The 22,281-nt window shown below is 40.3% G+C and overlaps 1 protein-coding gene across 1 annotated transcript in view; it reads left to right on the top strand.

The window, feature by feature from the left end:
* The window catches only part of LOC111868374 (cyclin-dependent kinase 10), a gene marked incomplete at its 5' end in the record, with an annotated part of 36,968 nt that extends 14,895 nt beyond the window's left edge, over positions 1-22,073 (top strand). Inside the window, 6 exon segments of the mRNA XM_023858962.2 lie at positions 3,399-3,573; positions 4,110-4,312; positions 9,772-10,052; positions 11,996-12,161; positions 19,813-19,964; positions 21,916-22,073. Coding sequence (XP_023714730.1) covers positions 3,399-3,573; positions 4,110-4,312; positions 9,772-10,052; positions 11,996-12,161; positions 19,813-19,964; positions 21,916-21,951 — 1,013 coding nt within the window. The 3' untranslated portion in view covers positions 21,952-22,073.
* Between the last annotated feature and the right edge of the window lie 208 nt (positions 22,074-22,281).

Below are 22,281 nucleotides of genomic sequence, written 5' to 3' on the forward strand. Positions count from 1 at the left end.
TGGAGTGTGTAACTCAGAGAGATTTGTATAGCTCCCGCGTTATTAATACGCGAAGACTCTTGAAGATAGTGTGACGAGATTTCGTTGTAGGGCTTGTAAAGTGTGAAACCCGCAACTGTGTTATAATTAATTGTAGCTGTGATTTGTAGGTTGTTAAATAAACCAATTAACAGTCCAAACGGCGTCTCAAGTAACGAAACATGTTACACTGGTGTCAGAAGTGCTTTACGAACTTAAACATGTGACAAGTAGAACGAATTATTGTGCGCCTAGTGCTACCCTACGAACGGAAAAATGGAACATGTGTTAGAGCTCTTGAAGTCCATGCAAGAAGACATTTGAACCAACCAGTTAAAAACAGATACCGACCGAGTGCAGTTGCAGGAAATGTTTCGAACTCATCAAGAAGAAATGCTCAAAGAGAGTAAGGCCGAGAAGGACGAAATGGAGGCCAACAGAAAAAAAGACAAAGAAGATTTAATGGCCAAATTAGATGCCTATTAAGAAAAGGCAGAAATCGGCCTCAAGGAATTGTTGGCCAGATTGGAGGATGACAGACAGGCCGACCGAAGAGAACTGAAGGAGATGATGGACGTCCACGAAGCCAGGACAAACGTAAAGCTCCAGGAGCTTACAGAAAGAACTGGAAAAACACAAAGGGAACTGCAGTCAGTGGAAGAAAAAACTCCAGGAAAACCTGATGAAAAACTACAATGAAACCTTTGCAGCGATTGAGGAAACCATACGCGAATTCCAGGCCCGGTTGGAAGTAGTACGGACGAGGACCAAGCAGGGAATCACACCCACGGTCGCCGCAAGTACAGCCCAGCCACCGACATTCAACGGAAATTCAACGTGGAGCGTGTTCCGGCGACAATTCGAGACCGTAGCAGAACACAACCAGTGGTCCGACAAGGAAAAATCGACATACCTAATTACTGCCCTGAAGGGTCGGGCGGCAGAGGTGCTACCCGGCATTCCAACAAATTCAGCTTATGAGGAAACACTTCGGGCACTGGAGGACCGTTTCGGGGACCAACACTTTGCAGCTGCTTGTATATATAGATATATATAAAATAGGTTCTTTAAAATAATACAATACCCATAATATATTTGTAGAACCACCTTCCCAAAAAAGACAGGCAGCACAAGTTTGGCCCCGTCAAGAAAAACGAAAGGACAAGGGACACAACCTATTCTGTTAAAGAATTTTAACTTAAATAACAGTAAGTTTAAAAAAAAATCTTTAATGCATCAAGGACAGTTGCTGTAGTTGTAAGAAATTTGGATTTTGTATAAAGTGTATATTACAAATATTGTATATTTATGTATTTTAAGAATCAAACCACCCAATGTAATACTAGTTTCAAAAAGTATTGATGTCCCCTCTGATGATGGTCTATAGGGACCAAAACATGTTAGGGTGCTAAAAAGTGAAGTAGTAAAAGCTTCAACAGCCACACTGGACGGAATTGTTTTGTCATTTGTAATATTGTTAGTGTGATGGACCAGAATGAAACAAATCAAATTCTGTTAGTAATGTCCTGACTGTATGAGAGGACCATTCACTTCTTGCAACAGATTGTAGCCATGCTCACAGAAAAACTTAGTGTGTAATTAATTGTGCCTTCTATTACATGATCTTCCCCCCCCCCCTTTTCACTACAGCCCCAGTGGGCCTAGGCCTACCTCCATGAACTTCTCCGTTCACTTCGGTTTTTCTAGATCTTACACATTCGGTAGGACTCTTTGGGCGGGTGATCAGCTCATCGCAAGGCCTCTACCTGTACACAAACACAGAAAAACGCACGCACACAAACTAAACATCCATGTCCTGAGTGGGATTCGAACCCATGATCCCGGTTTCCAAGCGAGTGAAGACAGTGCATACCTTAGACCGCTCGGCTACCATGACTGGCCATTACATGATCTTTACTTGCTGTAATTTACTGTATTCTGTCTTCTAGACAGTTACTGTCTCATACACTGTCAGATTTGTGTTTCAGATAAATAAGCTAGAACATAGTGCTTTACATTATAAGGGGCTCTTGTATTTAAAAAATAAGAAAAAAGATTACTGCCATATGAGATGTGACACTGTAACTTTCTACCACACTACAGGATGTCACATTCCAGAAGGCAGTAATCTTTATGTCTGCTGCCATGAGAACCTCACACATCTGTATATTCATTTAATTAAAGCATAAAAGAGATCACACAGTAATAAGGCTTTATAACTTTTAATTTCCATTGTTAATTTTTATTACTTTTTATTACAATTTCATCAGGGATCAAATGGGAGTTTAAAGCTTTAATATTTTTATAGGTTTGTTATTGTGCCTCTCAGGATTGACATAGATTAGTGTGCCACTATGTCTAAATGCAGTCTCCATTATGTCATAGTAGGGACTGGCTTGTTGAAATCAACAGGAAATTAAAAATGATGACAGTGATGATTGTGATGATCACGTGATCATATTTATTACATGTAATTCCAGAAGATGCTATTCCTTACACTAAAAATATGAGTACAACAGAGTGAAATTATTTGGAAGAAAGAATCAAGTTTAAGAATTTGTTAAATTGTGATTAACCTCATGCATATTTTGACAACAATATAATTGCTGATCTGGCACAACTTACAAGCACACTCTTGTTAATTAAGAAAGTATCTTTAATTGATTCTACGCATTGAATTAATGAAGCAGTCTTATGTGCTAAAAGTAATGGTGTCAGCAGCGCCATTGATGAAGTACGAGTACTTAAGATTCTCTGTGGGCAGGTTAAAACCTCATACTGCAAAGATGAAAATAAAATTCCAGTAGAATTTGAAGTAATATATTGTGATGTGTTGGTGACAAGATATGGGGTTGGGACTGATATTTGGATTTATTGAATTCTTTTAACTTGTAGCTACAAGTAACTGTAACAGTTCACTAATTTGCACAATCAAACTATCACTGTAACTAAGCACACATAAGGTATTCTTTGTCTTCACTAGTCATTGCTTGGTAATGGCTGCCAAAAATGAATATTCTTCCCGTGTCTGTGCTCACGTTGTTGCTGGATGGCTAGTGTGCTGTTAATGTGTGGTACTTTCCCTTTCTGTCACTTAAGGGCTAAAATACTGCCAGGGATATTGATGTTTATGTGCATTTTTCATCACTGCCATTCAACATACTCAGCCATTATGCCCTCAGTTTGAGGTTGTTAAAACAAACTTGGTCTCCTGTACAGGTAAGAGACAAAGTATATAATCTCTGAGAAGTGATTTCCAGAATCAAGGACCACCAGGGGGACCCAGGAGAAAGTGACATGGACAGATTGCTTGTTGATAATGTCTCATGTTATAGTTACATCACAGGAGTCATTCAGATTAAATATGTATGGAATTTCAGATCGAGCACGTGATACTAAGACGGACAAGGTGGTGGCACTGAAGAAAGTTCGCATGGAACATGAGAAAGATGGATTACCTGTCAGTGGATTGCGAGAGATCTCTGTCCTCCTCAGTTGTCGTCATGAAAACATTGTTCACCTGAAAGAAGTTGTAGTTGGAAGAAGTCTTGAGAGGTAGGTATGTTTTAAACCACTACTTGAATTTTCATGTTAATCTCTGTTAACTGTTGATCACTTGTTACTATTGCTTTAGATGGATAGCACTTTCACTAATATTACCACCAACAGAAATCAAACCTGTCATATGGATCCTTAGTTTCTGACCATACTTTGACTGAGTGGTAAATGTGAATGTTTCTTTAATGACACTATCAGATGTGTGCTTCATGTAGGCAGTTGAATCAAGAAGGCTTAAATGAGCCAATTTGGAAGGAAACCTTAGATAAAGTGACCATTTCAATATAAATAGGAGGATAATATTGAAGTAGATCCTTGGAAAGTAGTTTGTGGGGAATGAAATAGATTGAATTAGCATGGTTAAGATTCAGTTTAGGCTTTTGTAATGATGATGATTAGGTGTTGGGACCCAGAACATCAGGGAATCATGTGAACTATTGAATTCATGTTGACTGCTAGGAGAATATCAGGAATTTTCTTGTGAAACATTCTCTACATTACAAATGAACAGTGATGTGTATTTTATGTTGCAGTATTTTCTTGGCAATGGAGTACTGTGAACAGGATTTAGCCAGCCTTCTTGATAATATGCAAGCTCCGTTCTCAGAATCACAGGTGAAATGTATTATGCTGCAGGTGCTTCGTGGTCTGCGCTACCTCCATCGCAACTTCATTGTTCATCGAGACTTGAAAGTGTCAAACTTACTAATGACAGACAAGGGATGTGTCAAAATAGGTAGAGTAGAAACAGTTAGTTCTAGTGCAGCCGTGCCTGGTTTACTGCAACACAAACAACAAATTGACCATTCTGGGGCTCTTGCCACATGTCTACTCACCTTCCCCATGTTGAGGTAGATCAGTTTGTTGTCAGGTTCTACTGGCCCTCAAGTTGCCTTGCATCATTTCTGTAATCCATGTATGCCAGTCTGTAGTCATACCTTTTGTCACCTACACTAGTCCCCTTTGTATCTTGAAAACCAACCACATAACCCCCATATTCACCATGTAATTCACATTTTTGGGTTTTGTCACTTCTGTTTGTGTTTATTACAGTTCCATCTCTTCTTCTAGGGTTATACATTTTATATAATAAAAAGGTCTTGTGCATTTACAAAACCCCAGTCTCACTAGCAGGGGTGTTTCCTAACTGTGTGGTGCTGTTCTTCATTTTCACTATGACATTAAACTTGTGTGTCCCTGTGGAGAGCTCAAAATTGAAGGTTGTGTGGACTCCTGGACTCCTCGACTCATCTCACTATACCTGTGTGGAGCCAGACCATGGTCAAGTACATCAGTGTAGGGCCCAGATGATGTGTTCCCACAGACAAGAGCTGCCATGCAACCAGTTACAAGTTTCCTGAAGTCATCTAGACATATATATATATATATGTGTGCATGCCATACAGTGATGGGCCAGAGCTGGCAGTTGCCATTACAACCTGGCAGTGGCATAGGACTTGCTGTTAGGTTTCTAATTAGTGATATGACAAAGAGTGACTCCTCTGAAATATTTTGCTAGATCATGTCACCATGGAGGACCCAACATCAGGACAGAGTGGAAGATTTAGGCATCTTTTTCTCTTGTATCCCCCAGTGACTGGCTGACGCTGACAGCTGTTGAGTTAGGACATTTTCATCATGGCTCCTGTGCACCCTACACAAACACCACAATATAATTCAGAGCTTATCACCATTTCCATTGTAGATCTGTCACTAAAAATGCCAGCACGGTCTTACAATATTGATACTAAAAGTACTGACAAGGAAATGCTTGACTTGTCCCTTTATATGTATAGGATTCCATTGCTGGAAAGGTCAAGAATATTTTATCATTCAAAAGAAGAAAACAGAACGCCTATGGTTGAGACCTGTAATGAAAAACAAACAAATACCCTCCTTAAAGTGAACCTCCTCAGATTCTACCCTTTTCATGTTGGAAGACATATTTTAGAACTCTTAATGGGGAGTTAATATCACTAACTCCATGGTTATCAGATGAAGATATGCAGTATGTGTTGGCTGACTAGCCCATCTCTAAAGCTTACATGCTAATTGGAATAGGGGTGGAATACCATTCCTAGTCTGAACTGCCCTTTTGACGTTCAGAGTTCTGACATTGCCTACACCATCTGTGCATGATTTGAAATGATACCTGTTCAGTTGTACATAATATGTTTTGTGTATGACTTATTCCACATCCTATGGTCATTTTCTACTAACTTTGAATCCATGGACTGTAATACACATGGTGCAATCAAAAAGTTCCCAAAATTTAAATTTTGTGCGTGAATGGTTATGAGTACATCGAAATACTGCTCGGTATCTTCCCACACACCCTTCTTGAATCAGTGTGGAAAGCGGCATTGAGTTGAGTTGTTGGGTTTATTGTTGGTGAACGTATTTCCATTGTTGTGTTTCCATGAGTTTGCAGTTTTGCAATGGCTGACCTGAGAGAGCAGCGTGTCTGTATAAAGTTTTGTTTTAAACTTGGGAGAACCACTGCAGAAATGCACCAAATGTTGAAGCAAGCTTTTGGTGACAACAGTTTAGGCCAGACACAAACTTACAACTGGTATAAGCATTTCAAAAATGGCCGAACATCGACTGATGGTGACGATCGTTCGGGATGACCGTCAATGGGCACCACACCAGGATATGTGGGATCTGATTCTGCAAGATCGTAGACTGACCATCCAAGACTTCTGTAACGACTTGGGACTAAGTTATGGCACATGTCAAGGAATTTTAACAGAGGAAATGAACATGAGGATTCTGGCGAAGTTTGTGCCATGACTGCTGCAAAATGAACAGAAGCGGCATCGCTTTGAAGTCTACAGGGAATTTCAACCACAGCTTCAAGAGGATCCAAACTTTCTTTCGAAGGTTCTCACTGGTGACGAAAGTTGGGTTTATGGCTATGACCCTGAAAGTAAGCAGCACTCGTCGCAATGGAAGAGCCCTTCTTCACCTCAGCCACAAAAAAGCTCGACAAGTCAAGAGCAACATTAAGTCCATGTTAATCTGTTTTTTTGATATTGACGGGATTGTTCATAAGGAGTTCGTCCCTCCTGGTCAGACAATCAATGAAGAGTTCTATCGCGATGTTGTAAGGCGTTTGAGGGGGACATGAGGAGAAAACGTCCAGGGAAGTGGCGCACAAACGACTGGGTACTCCATCATGACAACCCACGACCGCATACGGCTTACATTATGCAGGAATTTTTGGCTGAAAACAAGATTGCAGTTGTTCCCCACCCACCATACTCGCCAGACTTAGCTCGCGACTGCTTTCTCTTCCCCAAGATGAAAATCAAGTTGAAGGGGCGAAGATTTGATACAGTTGAGGGAATTCAAGTGGAAACGCAGACGGTACTAAACACCCTAACAAAGAAAGACTTCCAGGACGCGTTTCAAAAGTGGCAGTGTATACGCTCCCAAGGGGACTACTTTGAAGGTAATGGTGCAGAATAAGATCCAGGTAAGACATAATAGTTTTCATTAATATATTTCGGGAACTTTTGGATAGCACCACGTATGTGTGTATGTATGTATATGTATGCTTGACTATATATACTAAGCCCAGTGCAGTGCAAGTCGCACTCAACAGCAGTGAACATCAAGCCTGGTTATGATGTTCACACCCACCTCACTGCATAAACTGCACTTGGTTCCATTCATGTAATGACAAGAGCTGTCCTATTTATCTCACTGAGAATCACGTTCAGATAGAAGGGCTTTCTTTTCTAGGCACATGGAAAAGTTCACAGAAAATTGCCCCAAAACCAGCATTGTTACATATAGGGATTTGAAGTCATGACCCAAACTGCAGCTACCCTGACCAGGACATACAAACTGATAATCTGTGCCTGGTATAAAGCTAAGTCAATACCAGTGCACAGTGTGGACACTGAAACAGATTTTGGACCATTCCATAACTCCTCATAAACCTCTTCAAGGAAAAAGCAGAACTATTGTCTGTTTTAAGTGTCCTTCTGACAAAACTGACCAGTGGATCATTCCTGCACCTTCAAGGGCAAACACAGATTAAAACAGACAGTTTTCTGTTAAAATGTTGTAGTTTGTTTCTTGTCAGCAGTTTTTGTTATGGCCTTCCTTTGTGGACCTCCTATGTTGAAAAGATCACATTTTTCATATGCAGTTTCCCACATCATATGATCTAAATCAGTATCATGATCCAGCCACGACGGGGTCTTCCTCAAAATTCACTCATCTCTCCCATGCCCTAACAGTGCTGGGTCTTAATAAAAGCAATGCAGAAAAGTGTTCCCTCAGATTGGACACAGGACCATTAATTGCATAGTCCTTGGTGCTGAAGATAATTAAAATTGTCATAAGAATAGACATAAAGAGACATGACATACTTCATGTATGACTTCATACAGTGAAGTTCTGGGAACCAAAATTTTATATGATATCTTCCTAAAATAGTTAACTGCATCCATTGTTGTTAAAAGTAATCAGGATATAAAAATATTCAGCAACACTGTGTTATTGTTCACATATGACAGCAAGATTGTCTCTAAGTAGTGTGAAGAGGATATCATATACTTGTGTATGTAGGAAGAAAGAGGGTGAAAGAAATATGTGTGCATGCATTATAACTGATTTTCCCTTCCCTCAAAAATTATTTCATATTCATTGTCCTAAATTTTCAGCAAGTAATGAGCCCAACCACTTTTAATAGGCCAGGGCAGAGAAAGGATAACTCTCAAATCCATCAACATTTTAACCTGTGTGTAACATTTCTTTACACTTTTTTGGCACATACGCGGTGTGTTCAAAAAGTATTGAATCTTTTTTTCCCACATAAACCAATGAAGCGCAGGAGGCTCCCTTCAGTGGAGATGTGGAGGGGACATTCATGTTCAGTCGTGAATTTTTTCCTGCCCGCAGAAAGCGTCAATCACTGGCAGTCGGCCTATGAGCGAGGACGTGTAGTGAGCGCTCGTCGGATTCCAGTAAGGTGTAAGATTCAACAGGCTTTCGGGGACAATGCCACAAGCAACTCATGGATAAAGGAGTGGTACAACGGTTCAAAGATGGCCGCACATCAGTGAACAGTGAACCATGTTCAGGCAGACCCCCAACAAGCCGAAATGAGAATGTCATTGAGCAAGTGCAGACTTTGTTCATGGAAGACCATCGTATCACAGTCTGAGAACTTGTGAACAGATAGGGGTAAGCATTGGATCGGTACATTCAATTTTGACTGAGGATTTGGGCATGAGGATAGTGTCCGCAAAATTCATACCGAAACTACTAACAATGGAGCAGAAGCAACGCCATCTGGAAATCGCACAGGACCTGCTGGACAATGCAAACAGTAACCCCAACTTTCTGAACACTGTGATCACAGGCGATGAGTCATGGGTTTATGGGTACAACCCAGAAATCAAGATGCAGTCGTCACAGTGGAAACATCCGACATCCCTGAGGCCAAAAAAAGCACGGCAGGTCCGCAGCAATGTCAAAGTCATGTTGGCCGTTTTCTTCGACTCCCATTGGGTTGTGCATCATGAGTACGCACCACAAGGCCAAACCATCACAAAGGAATACTACCAAGAGGTCCTTCATGATGCTGTGCAGCGCAAATGACCGGATCTGTGGGCAGCAAAAACTTGGCAGCTCCATCATGATAACGCATCCACCCATTCTGCGCATCTGATTCAGACTTTCATCACCAAACACAACATCCCTGTGGTTCGTCAGGCTCCCTACTCCGACATGGCTCCGTGTGACTTTGGGCTATTTCCCAAGCTGAAAATGCCGCTGAAAGGAATCCGATTTGAGTCAAGAGAAGAAATCATGCAGAATGTGACGGCCCGGCTGATCACCATTCCAAAAGACGCATCCCAGAAGTGTTTCCAACAATGGCGGAAGCGCTGGGAGAAGTGTGTGCATTACCAAGGAGACTACTTTGAAGGGGATTAGTGTTTTGTACATACAAATCAATAAATGTATTTCTGCCGACCAAAGGTTCGATACTTTTAAACACACCACGTATATTCCTCCTAAGTTGGTTAATTTTGTCTGGAACATCAGATCCAACCCATTGGCCATAGTTTGAAAGTTGCTACTCAGACAACTAAAATAATGTAGACACATATTGAAAGAATGAAAAAATGCATGCAGTGTACATACAAAATTCCTAAGTTTTGTACATTTGCTTTATAGCTGATTTTGGTTTGGCACGCTGGTTTGGTCTCCCTTTGCGTCCGATGACACCTCGGGTAGTAACTCTATGGTACAGGGCTCCTGAACTGCTACTGCAGGCACGTACTCAGACTACCTCTGTTGACATGTGGGCGGCTGGTTGTATACTGGGAGAGCTCTTGGGACATCGTCCACTGTTGCCAGGACGCTCTGAACTTGGCCAGTTGGAACTGATTGTGGATCTTTTAGGGACTCCTTCTGATGCAATTTGGCCAGAATTTTCATCATTACCAGCTCTTCAGGTAACAGTGTAACAGTGAAACTGTGAAATCTTTGCTGTTATACTAATACTGGTACAACTTTTTGGTGTAGAACTTTTGTTGAGCAGTTGATATTTATTGTTGTCACCAAGAAGTCTAACAGATGGTTACCAAGATTGCAGAAGAACATATTGCCTATCCCAGAAAACCACGACATGATCACTTCTGTGAAAATCTCAAATATCTATTACCCACCTCTTCATCAAATTTTGTTTCATGATAAAACCTACAGGTTCTTCACCACTGCTGTACAATGCATGACACTGGACTCTTCAATTCATTTCATACACCCTAAACTTCGTTCCCTAAGATCCAGTTTAATATGCTGCACTAAATTAAGCATAACAGGTACTTACTATCTGGTGTATCTAATTTTGTAGATAATAACCATAAAACTGAAACCGTTTTGGCCATATATTACTGTCTTCAGGGGCATGCAATTACATGAATTGTTTGAAATAGATCTATGTATAAAATACTTGAAATGTTAAAAATTACCGTAATGTAAGTCAGCAAATTGTGAACGTAAATTCTGCATGTTGTGTTATGGAGGACAGTGCAGTGTGGAACTAGGATTCATCATATCTGACGTAGCACTTGCTTGATCCTATCTTGCAGCATTTTCTTAAGTAGTATATGTGTTTATGTTGTTGAACTGACCTAGTCTATTGCACAGTCAGTGAAACTTGAGCACGCACGCATGCACACACACACACACACACCATTATGCCACAAAACAGGATTTGACTAACCCTGTTTTCACATCACATGGTCTCATATAATATGATATACCTAATTTTCACTCACACTTCAGTATCTAGTTTTTGGCATCATACGAGGGGGGACCCAAAAATAACAGGAACCGACCTGTTGCGCACGCATGCTTTGTAGTTACGAGTTGTGCTGCTAGGTGGTGTTAGCTGGGGGTCTCCCGCGACTGTTAGTGAGCTGGCGTCAGTCTGAGTTAAGTGGTTTGTCTGTGGTGCTCTGTTGTGTGCGTTCCTGTTTCAACCCTTTGGCGATTAGTGAGATGGCCGACCAGAAGGAACAAAGAGTGCGCGTGAAATTCTGGATCGTTCTGCACTTCACTCTTCAAGTCATGGCAAACATTCACGCGTTTTCTCTTTGGTCATCTCCGAGCAAGCGAGGAACAAATTTTGCAGACACCCGTCTCATGTGCAAACCTTCGGTTAAAATTCGCTGGACCGTGCTCCATGAGATGTTCGTTTCCTCAGAAAGTTGGTCAATGGTCTTTCGACGATCTTCATCAAGCAAAATTTCATGCACACTCTTTGTTCCTTCTGGTCGGCCATCTCACTAATCGCCAAAGGGTTGAAACAGGAACGCACACAACAGAGCACCACAGACAAACCACTTAACTCAGACTGACGCCAGCTCACTAACAGTCGTGGGAGACCCCCAGCTAACACGACCTAGCAGCACAACTCGTAACTACAAAGCATGCGCGCGCAACAGGTCGGTTCCGGTTATTTTTGGGTCCCCCTTCGTATGTATTTTATGTATAGATTTAAATCAGTCATGTAAATTTTAATCAGTTCATATCAAATTTTCCTTTAATAATTGGATGCTTCTGAAGATGACCATATATGGCCAAAACATGACAAGCTTTATTGTCATTTATTAGTTTAAAAGCTATATGGTATTTTTATGCTTAATTTAATGTAAACAGTGCATCAGAATTAATGACCTCTGTTAAATGAATATGCTGCCAGTTACATTGCGTTCTTACAAATGACCTTGCTTATAAAGGTTTACACGGAAGTTTTTGAGAATTCTCATCTATCCCTTGCATGCTCCATTTCCATCCCAAGAATAAGGGCAAAGTACTATTACATGTGAACTTATGAATGTGATGTGACTGAATTGTGATATAAAGCTTGATGTGGTTTCCGTTGTTTTGTTAGAGCTTCACATTGAAACAGCAGCCATACAACAATTTAAAGCAGAGATTCCCCTGGTTATCAGCTGCAGGACTACGACTTCTGAATTTTCTCTTCATGTATGATCCCAAGAAAAGAGCTACTGCTGAAGAATGTCTCCAGAGTTCATACTTCAAGGAAGCACCACTACGTGAGTCCTATCTACTTTTCAGCCTAAACTTCTCCTTTGTAGCATATTTATGAGGAAAGGTAGGATTATAGTGTAGCATGTAGAGCTGTTGCTGGGTAGTGACCTCAGTGCAGGCAATGAAACAACTAAGCAGGTAGACGCAGCCATGCTGGGTGACGCCCTCACAGATAGGCATATTCCCATAGAGATGATTGAGGCAACAATGGAAGAACTGTGTTTGTTGTGTGGTCCATGCTGAGGGGTTAGAAGCGAAGCAAGGTTTAGAGCGTACTCAGGTTGTTAGTCTGTGAAGAGAAGACTAGGAGGTTGGTGTGAGGTAGCCGCCAGCCTGGGAGTTAGTCACAGAACTGCAGTTCAATCTTCGGGAACCCAGACTGAGGGGAACGTCTCCTGTTGGAAGCTGTTACCAGGCAACGGCTAATGGAGACTGTAATAGACTGAGGACACTAGTCGGTGACAATGATTTGTGAAGTGTAGTCATGAGTTGTTTGTATAAGTGGTCAATAAAAATTCAGTCACCAATCCAAACCCCCTCTGTAGTCATTCATAACACATGATAACACATCTAATTTATGTGATACTGTTTCACCTTATGTTTTCTTCTTCCCAGTGACTCAGGCCTCAGTCCCTGACTTCAAATAATTATTGGAATGTAATTAATATACAAGGTGTAACTGAAAGGTGCAGACAAACTTTTGGCATCTTGAATGGATGTGGTCAGTGGCGTGCAGTACTATTTTTGGTAAGGGAAGCAATGGTATCTAATAAACAAACTGATAGCAATCAACTCACCAAAATTTATTTGAAGACCAAATCTATTCTCCGGTCCCTAGCAGCAAAATTATTGATGACATGGTTGTAGAAGCCTTCACTGTTGCGAATGTTTTCCAATAATTTCTTCTCAATGGACAACAGAGACAACCTGGACATTCTACCTTCCCCTTGAGAGTTCCTCGCGTAAGTTCTAATTCTGTTCAGTGCAGAAAACGAACATTCAACCGAAGCACTACTTGCAGGAATTGTCATGATCAATTCACATAACTTTGTCAGCTGGTGTAGTGCACTGTCGATGTTTGTAGCTTTTAGATGTAGCAAAAGCTGACTTGCATTCTGGATGTTTAAATCTTCATTAGAATAAAATACACTCAGTTCACTTCTTAAACGAGGAAAATTGAAGTGCTGGCCATACGCTGTATTCAGTGACAAAAAAGGAATTTCAGGAAATGTCTTTTCATACTCCTTACTGCAACTAGGATTTATTAATTCAAGAAACTTTAGCTTTTCTAAGTTCTGAAACCTTAATTCAGTTTGATTCAAAACATTATCAAAAATTTCATAATAAAGTTTTCTGAAGCATTTTTTTACATCTCCTACATTGTCAAGACGCAATCATTTGCTCTGTGGTTCATCAATTTCTTCATTTGAGGACGTTTCAGAGAATATGTTCTCAAAGTTTTCTCTTTTCTTGGCTGTATCTTCTTTTCCTTCAGTCACTTTATGGATACAAAAAGATATGTCATTTGATTTTGTTTGTAGTATGTCAAAAAGAACGGTGGTTACTGAAAACAAATCTTTGAAAACAGCAAGTAGAAAATTAAAGTTGAAATCTTGCAGCACAGAAAGAAATCCTCAAGTGGCAAAGTACGTTTCGTTATCCCAGTTATCTGGATTTTCAATTGTATTTTGGAACATGCTGTTCAATTCAAATTTGTACCCGTATACACTCTCTACTAGACGACTGTTATAGTTCCACCTGGTTGGTGCGACTTTCGGAAACCTCTTTTTCACTTCTTGATCCAAACATTGCGTCCTTTCAGAAGATGCAGAGAAAAAGGAAGAAAAGCTGTTCAATGTTTTGAAAAATACATTGCACTCTTTAACACTTTGCAGACCGGCGATTTAAATATTTAAATCCTCCTGGGGACTGGCATTTTTATACCTACTACCCTAACTTGTGCACTGTTCACTTTAAAAATTAATATAAAATCTCCGAATTAATTTTATGAACTATAATTTTTGGAGAACACTTACCAATGCTCCTAGAAGTGCTTGAAAGTGTGATATTTCTGGAAACACTCCCCTTACACACTTTCAAATGTAGACAGTCATAGTCCTTTTTTTTTGTGAACTGCGCAAACACGGCATTGCCTAGAAGGATGCTTCCCCTTGGAATGTTCACTCTTCACAATTTTCACGAGGGTATGTTTCTGCATATCACCCGAGAGTCGCTCAGGGGTGTCTACATGAGGCCTGTGTGGGGTGGGAGTTCATGGGCTAGGTCACACTAAGTATGTCTGACTCTGGTTCTGCCGCCACCATCTGGTCTGTAGCCCAAGCCTTTGCCACATTCATCAGAAATGCTTTGTATTTCAATTAGAATCAGTGTTTAGGTTTTTGTAAACCAAAAATGAATTGAAAACGGCACAATTTATAAGCCACAAGGCAACTTTCACTTTTATTATCTGTGGCCACAATTCTTTGAAGACTCCTGTCACTTCCACTGTCTGAGTCACTAATCACTACTCCTCCACAAGGCACGTCAGATAGCTCCATAAACTAGTCCGAGAGATCACTTGCCTTCAACCGCATTTGTCCTTGAAACATATTCCCTTCTACTAATTTCTGCCTGGTACATAAACAGTTGGACGCAAAGTTTATTTTCTTTTGGAGTAGGGACCCTAGCCAGCCAGCTCAAGTTACTGAATACCTAGCAAACATTCCGAAGATTTATTACGCAGTATTCATTGCAGTTGCGTGGCGCCAGAGCAAGGTATAGTGTGTTTCAACATAACGTGTCCTAAAGTCATAATAATATGACACCAGTCCGCAACGTTTAAAAGCGAAAAACCTTTTAAGGGGTGCGCGGTCTGCAAAATGTTAATACTAGAGACAGACAACTTATTTATTTGACCGTCACAACACAACAATAAAAGAACTTCAAGGACAGTGCCCAGATATAGTTCTGCTACATGTTTCGGCCACTAGTGGCCATCATCAGGCAAACACACTTCAACAAACGTACACCACTGAACTGCAGTACGCAAAATTTGATACAGTGTCATAAATCATTTAAGATAATTTGCAATAAGAATACAATAAGTAGGTTATTTAAAACCAATAAGACATAAAAAAAAAGCAAAATTTTAATTTGATTGATGTTTTTTTAACATCAAATCAGTCATTGGTTCCACTTTACATACGTATCCGTCGACAAAGTAAATTCAATATTTCATTATAAAATTGTATAGGAGGCCCAATAAGTAATGGAATAGGTGGAGCCTCATCATATGGAGAATTGTACGTAATGTATGGGAGGTAAACAACGAACTAGTAACTAAATAACTAACAACTAACTAAGTTGTATATATTATAACAAAGCAGGATGCATGAAATGAAAATTAAAAAACTAGAGACAGACACTGAAATTACAAGATTAAGCTTATGTGCCATACAATGTATGAACATGGCATTTGGAAACATGTCTCTCACTTTAGTTTGTAGCCCATTAAGTTCACCTGACATGACCGCCGCCCCATCATACGTTTGTGCCACTATTTTGCTGCCAAAATCATACTGAACTACACAGTCTATAATGCGTTCAGCTAACGCCGATGCAGTTCGATCAGCACTCACATCTGAAAATCCTAAAAACCGTTCTTGTATTTCACCATCACTAGTTGCATATCTTAATACGATTGAGAGCTGTGATTGGCTTCGAATGTCAGTCGTCTCATCAACCATTACAGCAACAAAAGGGGCCGAGCCTCTCTTTTGATTTCTGTTAGAATTACGTCACTTATTGAGTCAATAAGGTCGTTTTGCATTCTGTTCGATAAACCTGTAAATACTGTACTGTTCTCAAGGTGAGTGTTGAGTTTATGATCATATTTACTCAAGAAATGAGCTAATTCCACATAATTACCTCGGTCAGTAGAATCCACGCTTTCGTCATGACCCCAGAGGGCAAGTTGTCTCTTTCCTAAATGGCAGATGATATCAATCAAGCGTTTCATTATTTCTCTATTTTCTTTCACATTTCTTTGTGCTGTAATATCATTAGGCGCTTTTGATTGTCAAGTTGACAGTCAATTCGAGATTTCCCGAACATGACAAGTTGCATTGTTGAAATGTGAGTCTGAGAGTTCTCATGTCGTTTCAGTGCTTTATGAAGGTTGTTGATATCACCAAATCCAGTCTTGTTCCATACATTTTTTTCGTTGAGAAACAATAGGCATGGCCAACAAAACAATTTTCCTACGAGGGTCATACTGAAAGTCATGAGCAACAATTTTTTGTAAAGTAACATGCTTTATTATTGACAAACCAAATACACCACCTCAATCTACAGACCTTTCTTTATTTCTCCACATAATCGCCACTTCTTTGTACACATTTCTCCCAGTGTTCTGGAAGTTTGAAAATTCCCCTTCTGTAAAATTCTGTTCCAGCCATCTGAAGACACTGACGCACTGCTTTCTGAATTGCCTCCCTCGTCTCAAAACGTTGTCCACGCAGCTGATCCTTCACAAATCCAAAAAGATGGTAGTCAGAGGGTGCCAGATCAGGGCTATAGGAGGGGTGTGGAAGAACTTCCCACCCCATATTTGCAATTGCTTCCAATATGACCTTTGTGGTCTTTGGTCAATAACCGCGGGACCCAACGAGCACAAACTTCCCTATAGCCCAAGCTTTCAGTCATCTCCTGTACTGCACTGTGCCCTATTTCAAGTTTTCGGGCTGTTGTGTCCACAGTCACACACCTGTCATCTTGAATGATCTTATCCACTCTCTCCTTCTTGCATTCATTTGAGGCTGTTCGAGGACGACCGCTCCGAGGCTCATCTTCGATGCTGGTGTTCCCATCTTTAAAATGTTTCACCCATCTTCGAACACTGCTCGCACCCATGCACACACTTTCACAAGCACGCTGAATTCAGTAAGCAGTGCGTCAGTGCCTTCGAATGGCTGGAACGAAATTTTATAGAAGGGGAATTTTCAAACTCCCAGAATGCTGGGAGAAATGTGTACAAAGAAGTGGCGATTATGTGGAAAAATAAAGAAAGGTCGGCAGATTGAGGTGGTGTATTTGGTTTGTCAATAATAAAGCATGTTACTCTACAAAAAATTGTTGCTCATGACTTTCAGTACGACCTACGTATATTACAGCAACCGGATAACCACTCTGTTTTAGAATACTATTCCAAATTAAATTTCCTCACATAATTTAGTTTGTGCTTTAAGTTCTGGCAAATCACATGTCAGTCGTCCTCTTTCTATAATCATTTTCTTTTCAGAAATGTCCCTGCTATTAAACCCCCGTTTTAAAGGCTTTCGACTCCACAGTTGCAGTCGCGTTGTCTGCCAGCATTCATTTTAGCTGTTCCCTGTGCGTGTAGTCTAATCATGCCCCTGCCCTTGTACCGCAATACCGCACTTGCTTCCCTTAAACACAGATAGCTTCTTTCTGATGCGTCAAAATACGATCAGAGATACAATCTTACACCATATAAATACGCACTTTCAGTATTTTAATAAAACTTAATGTTACCTATAACACCCAACAAGACTGAATTCACACATAAACAGTTAATTTTCACATAACCATCGAAAGAACACAGTCCTTCGCTTCCATATCACAGCCATTAGCCATCAAACCAAAAGTTGCTTCCTTGCCCACTTTGTGTGAGACAAATTATTACAAAGTTTAACGAAGGAAACTTGGTCCGCCCACCAAGCAGGGAAAGGGAGCAGGTGGAGGAGGCATGTGGCCTTGAGCAGGAACACGCGCTAAATAACAAAATTCAAATCCTTATTATTAAATTTCAGTTATTTATATATGACTTTTCTTTTCGTTTCTTAACTACGGAAACAATGCTTCCCTTGAAGAAAGCAGTCTTCTGGGATTTGGCACCGTGTATATGTGGTGTTAATCGACGTTTCGGAGGAACGTATCGCCCCCATCTTCAGGGTAGAAGAAAAAGTATAAGAATTCTGCAAGCGACAACACCGTGAGAAACGGTAAAGCAGACTGCTTTACCGTTTCTCATGGTGCCATGCTCGGATACATCGATGTATTCTTCAGAGACCTCCGTGTAAGTCGTGTACTCATTGTCATCTAGAAGATCCTCGATATCGTTATCCAGTGAAAGTAGTTGATCCAAGGTCTCCCGTAGACGGTCTCTTTAGTAGTCATAATCCTCAAGTGGGGTGCTGGCAGTGAATTCCATTATAAGGGTAGTGAACCTTACCATGGAGCGCCTCCTCTTTAGCCTTCCAAGTTCGCTGTCCACCACATTGACTTTAGAGGGTATCTCCAAGTGCAATCTCTCAAGCTAGCTGACTGTCTGTATGGGATCTGTCGAAAGTCAGAAGTTGGAAATATTAACAGTTCCAAGTTAAAGTCAGCAACTGTGGGCGTGTCTGTTTTCTCCTTTCCCTCGAAATCTTGAACTCTAACTGTATTATATGTATCCATCTCACAGGTTTCAGCACCACGATTCTCAACATGATTAATCTCATGGACAAGTGTGAATTATTTTTGCATCCTACTTTGATCTTGAACAGTGTTTGGCGGTGGGGGACTGGGTCTAATAATGATAATGGAATTAGTGCAAGTGGATGCCACAGGTATTTTCCAAATGACCTTCTCATGTCGTGTATTAAGAGACAGATTGACAGCAAGGAGTAAATGCAGCAGACAGTCTATGTTTACCAAATATAAGGTAGTAAGGGAATTACACAGAGATGGGGTCTTTGTTGCCTTTCTTTCTTTGTGACATCAGCCATTTTGTGTTCAGCCACCTGCATGCATAGATCAGTGAAACATGCATGTTATTGAGAAGGAGAAGTGTTTCGTCTTCTAGTGGTGTTATTGAAATCATGTCAAAATATGGTATGACCGATTGGCAACATGTGAAACATTATGTGCCTGTATGAATATAACTGACTGGTAGTAAAGAAAACAAAACAGACTGGAAACAAATTAATGTGTAGTAATTAGGTCACTCTTTACTTGCTGCCTATGGAATACTGTTCAACATGCATTATCACCAGGAATTATATGAAACTGACAGTAATTCATCAACAGAAAGAGCTTCCATCATTACAAAATGTGGTGCACATGCTCTTATTGAGGGGATATGTTTAACTAGGTGCAGAATATAGTATTATATTTAGTACATATGAGAATGGTGATAGTGAAGAAACTCAACCTTGAGATTTTGAAACTTACACATTTTGAACCCCCCCTAAGTATGAGAAGTGGTTATATGTATGGATGTACACCTTACTAGTGCCAGATGTAATTTATGTTCAGTATTCAAGAGTTTATCTATCCTCAGTCAGTGCCCAGTGAAAATGAACATGCATTACTTATTTCTACCAAATGGAATTCAAAATATAAATTTTGCATGGATGCCTTGTTTTACGTTCCCAAAACAAATTTAATTTGATATCACAAAAATTCCCACATTAAGTGGTTATGCCCCCATCAGAGGTTCATAGAACAGTGCCAGTATTCATTGTAGAGTGAGAATGTACTAATCAGGTGTAGCCTTCATATCATATAGGAATTTCACCTCACATTTTTTTTATATTTTTGCTATATCTGTATGATGTATTAAAGGTATTATAATACTGTATGATTACATAGCTTGTGATCCGAAATTGATGCCAACATTTCCTCAACATCGGAACCTGAAAGCATCCAAAACAGCAACTCAGGCTGGTGCCAGTACTTCAACACAAGAGAACACCAACAACTCTGGAGAGCATTCCTTGCACCTACCTGCCATATCTGACCTGGTAATAATTCCCAAATGGAGTAATGTTTTTTTTAAGTTAATGGAAGGATATACATGTAATTATTAAATAAATTACAAATTTAACAGAAGTATAGCACAAGATCCATGCAGCCATGTTCAGAGGTATCAGGTTTGTCTTTTATTATTCTGGAGTTCTGTAACAGCCTATAGCCCTGGAATGTGCAGCCATTTTAGAATGAAAGTCATGGTGGAAGGTACGAAACTTGGTCCCAGCCAGTGTCATAACCGTGGTTATAAAAGTGAAGCTATCCCTGTAACAGGCCGTGAAGGCCCATAGGGTTGTGAGATGTTGAGGGTCCCACATTATCTAGACATTCGGCTCAAAGATGATGGTAAGGTTGTCAGCCTTACCCACTGGCTGCAATTTCCTCTCCAGGAAAATTATTTGATTAATTCCGGGTACTCAGTTCTGTTGGAGGCTGATTCGACCCCAGGGCCATAGTGTGGCTGGAAGGATTAGGGCAATTGAAAAAAATCCAATGACCTCATTGGTACTTTAACCCAACTTTCCGCCTTGTAGCATAGTGCCTCAACCAACTACACTACTGTGTGCCCCAACCATGGTTATATTAGGAGTAATTACTTTTCATGTAATTAAATTAAATTTGTTGTGTGCAGTAGTGTTTCTTACTACTTACAGTTACTGCAATACCCAACACTGTTTGTCATTCATAGTGTCACATACATCCACTTTTGATATTTTGACAAAACTACTAAAATATTGTCCCTTGTGTGGGAACGGCTCAATAAACAAGCTAGGCAGTGGATACACAACAGAAAACTGCTGGGAGTAGTGTTTTCTGTGTGGTTCATCCTGAGGCTATATAACAAAGACCAGCATGGCAGGGTCAAATACCTCCACTGTAGCCCTGCAAGTCCTAGGAGTCCTGTGGTATAACTAGGCCACCCTGTTCCTGGGGGATATAAATATGGGGACCTGGCCTTCCAGGTGGGTGGAGTCTTGAATCTGAGACAGTGAAATGTGGTCACGAGTTCCTTCAGACTTTGACCTGAGAATGACTGCACTGGCAAGGGCCAGCAGCAATTGTAAACTACAGACCCATCCTCTCATCAAAGAGGATGTTACATAAGGACTATGACCACAGGTGTTCAGCTGTAAAAGAAATTCTGGTTATGAGTCTTTAAAGGACTTGTCGCCAAGACAAACTGATTGGCGGTAAACCACCAGTGATAAAAATCCCTGACCCTGACATTGCCTCCACTTTTACTTTGTAAGGAATGTGTAAGAAGGACACATTTTGCTAATTTTGTACAATATTTTTCACTGTGTCCACAGAGAAGTTCTTTTTTTGTGGTGTCTTTACAAATTTCATACATGTTTAATAAGAATATAACTTATATACTTCCAAACACAATACACAATTCATGTTTTTCTTATGCTTACTGGGGCATGTGGTGGTGTAGTTGGTGGAGGCACTATGCTACAAGCCGGACGGTTGCAGGTTCGAGTTCCAAAGAGGTAGAATTTTCAATTTACCTAATCTTTCCAGCTGCACTATGGCCCTGGGGTCAACTCAGCCTCTAACAGAAATGAGTACCCGGAAACTTCCTGGGGGGTAAAGGGCAGCTGGCCCATAAGGCTGACAACCTTACTGCCATCAGTGAGCCGATTGTCTAGAGAAAATGTGGGAGCCTCAACGTCTCATAAACCTATGGGCCTTGACAGCCTGTTAAAGGGATAGATTTACCTTTACCTTATGCTTAGTAGGCCCACACAGACATGATACAACTCCTTCAAATATCTGCTGGTAAATAGACGTACTTTGTACTTCATCAAAACATCATATAAGTGGTCACGATACCAGTTCTGTGATGAGCCAGTATATTTCCTGAATAATAGAACCAGAATTTATTACAATTTTATTGTGATATACATATATAACAACAATAATCATTTCTTATTCTTCCAGCTTGGAACTCTTGTGAAGAAACGTAGATTGGAGTGATGTGCCGCTCAACATGAGTGTCATCATTAGTGTTGTGAAGTGTGGAGAAAATATATTGATTTACCATTATATAGTTAAATATAATGCCCAACTTTACTTGAAATAAAGGACCATAATTTGCATCTGTGTAATTTATATTACTTAAAATTAATATTTTTCAGCTTTACAACTGAACATTATAATACTTAATGGCACTCTTTAACACACATGTAGGAGTCAGGCAGACCGGAAAACTCCCTGCTGAGTCTCCTTAGAATAGCTGGAATGGCAGAAAGCGACCATGTCGAGAATTGTAAGATGACAAGCGTGACGGGTCGTAAGTTTAAGAAA

This window comes from Cryptotermes secundus, unplaced genomic scaffold, assembly GCF_002891405.2.
Source record: "Cryptotermes secundus unplaced genomic scaffold, Csec_1.0 scaffold2548, whole genome shotgun sequence".
NCBI classification, from domain to species: Eukaryota; Metazoa; Arthropoda; class Insecta; order Blattodea; family Kalotermitidae; genus Cryptotermes; species Cryptotermes secundus.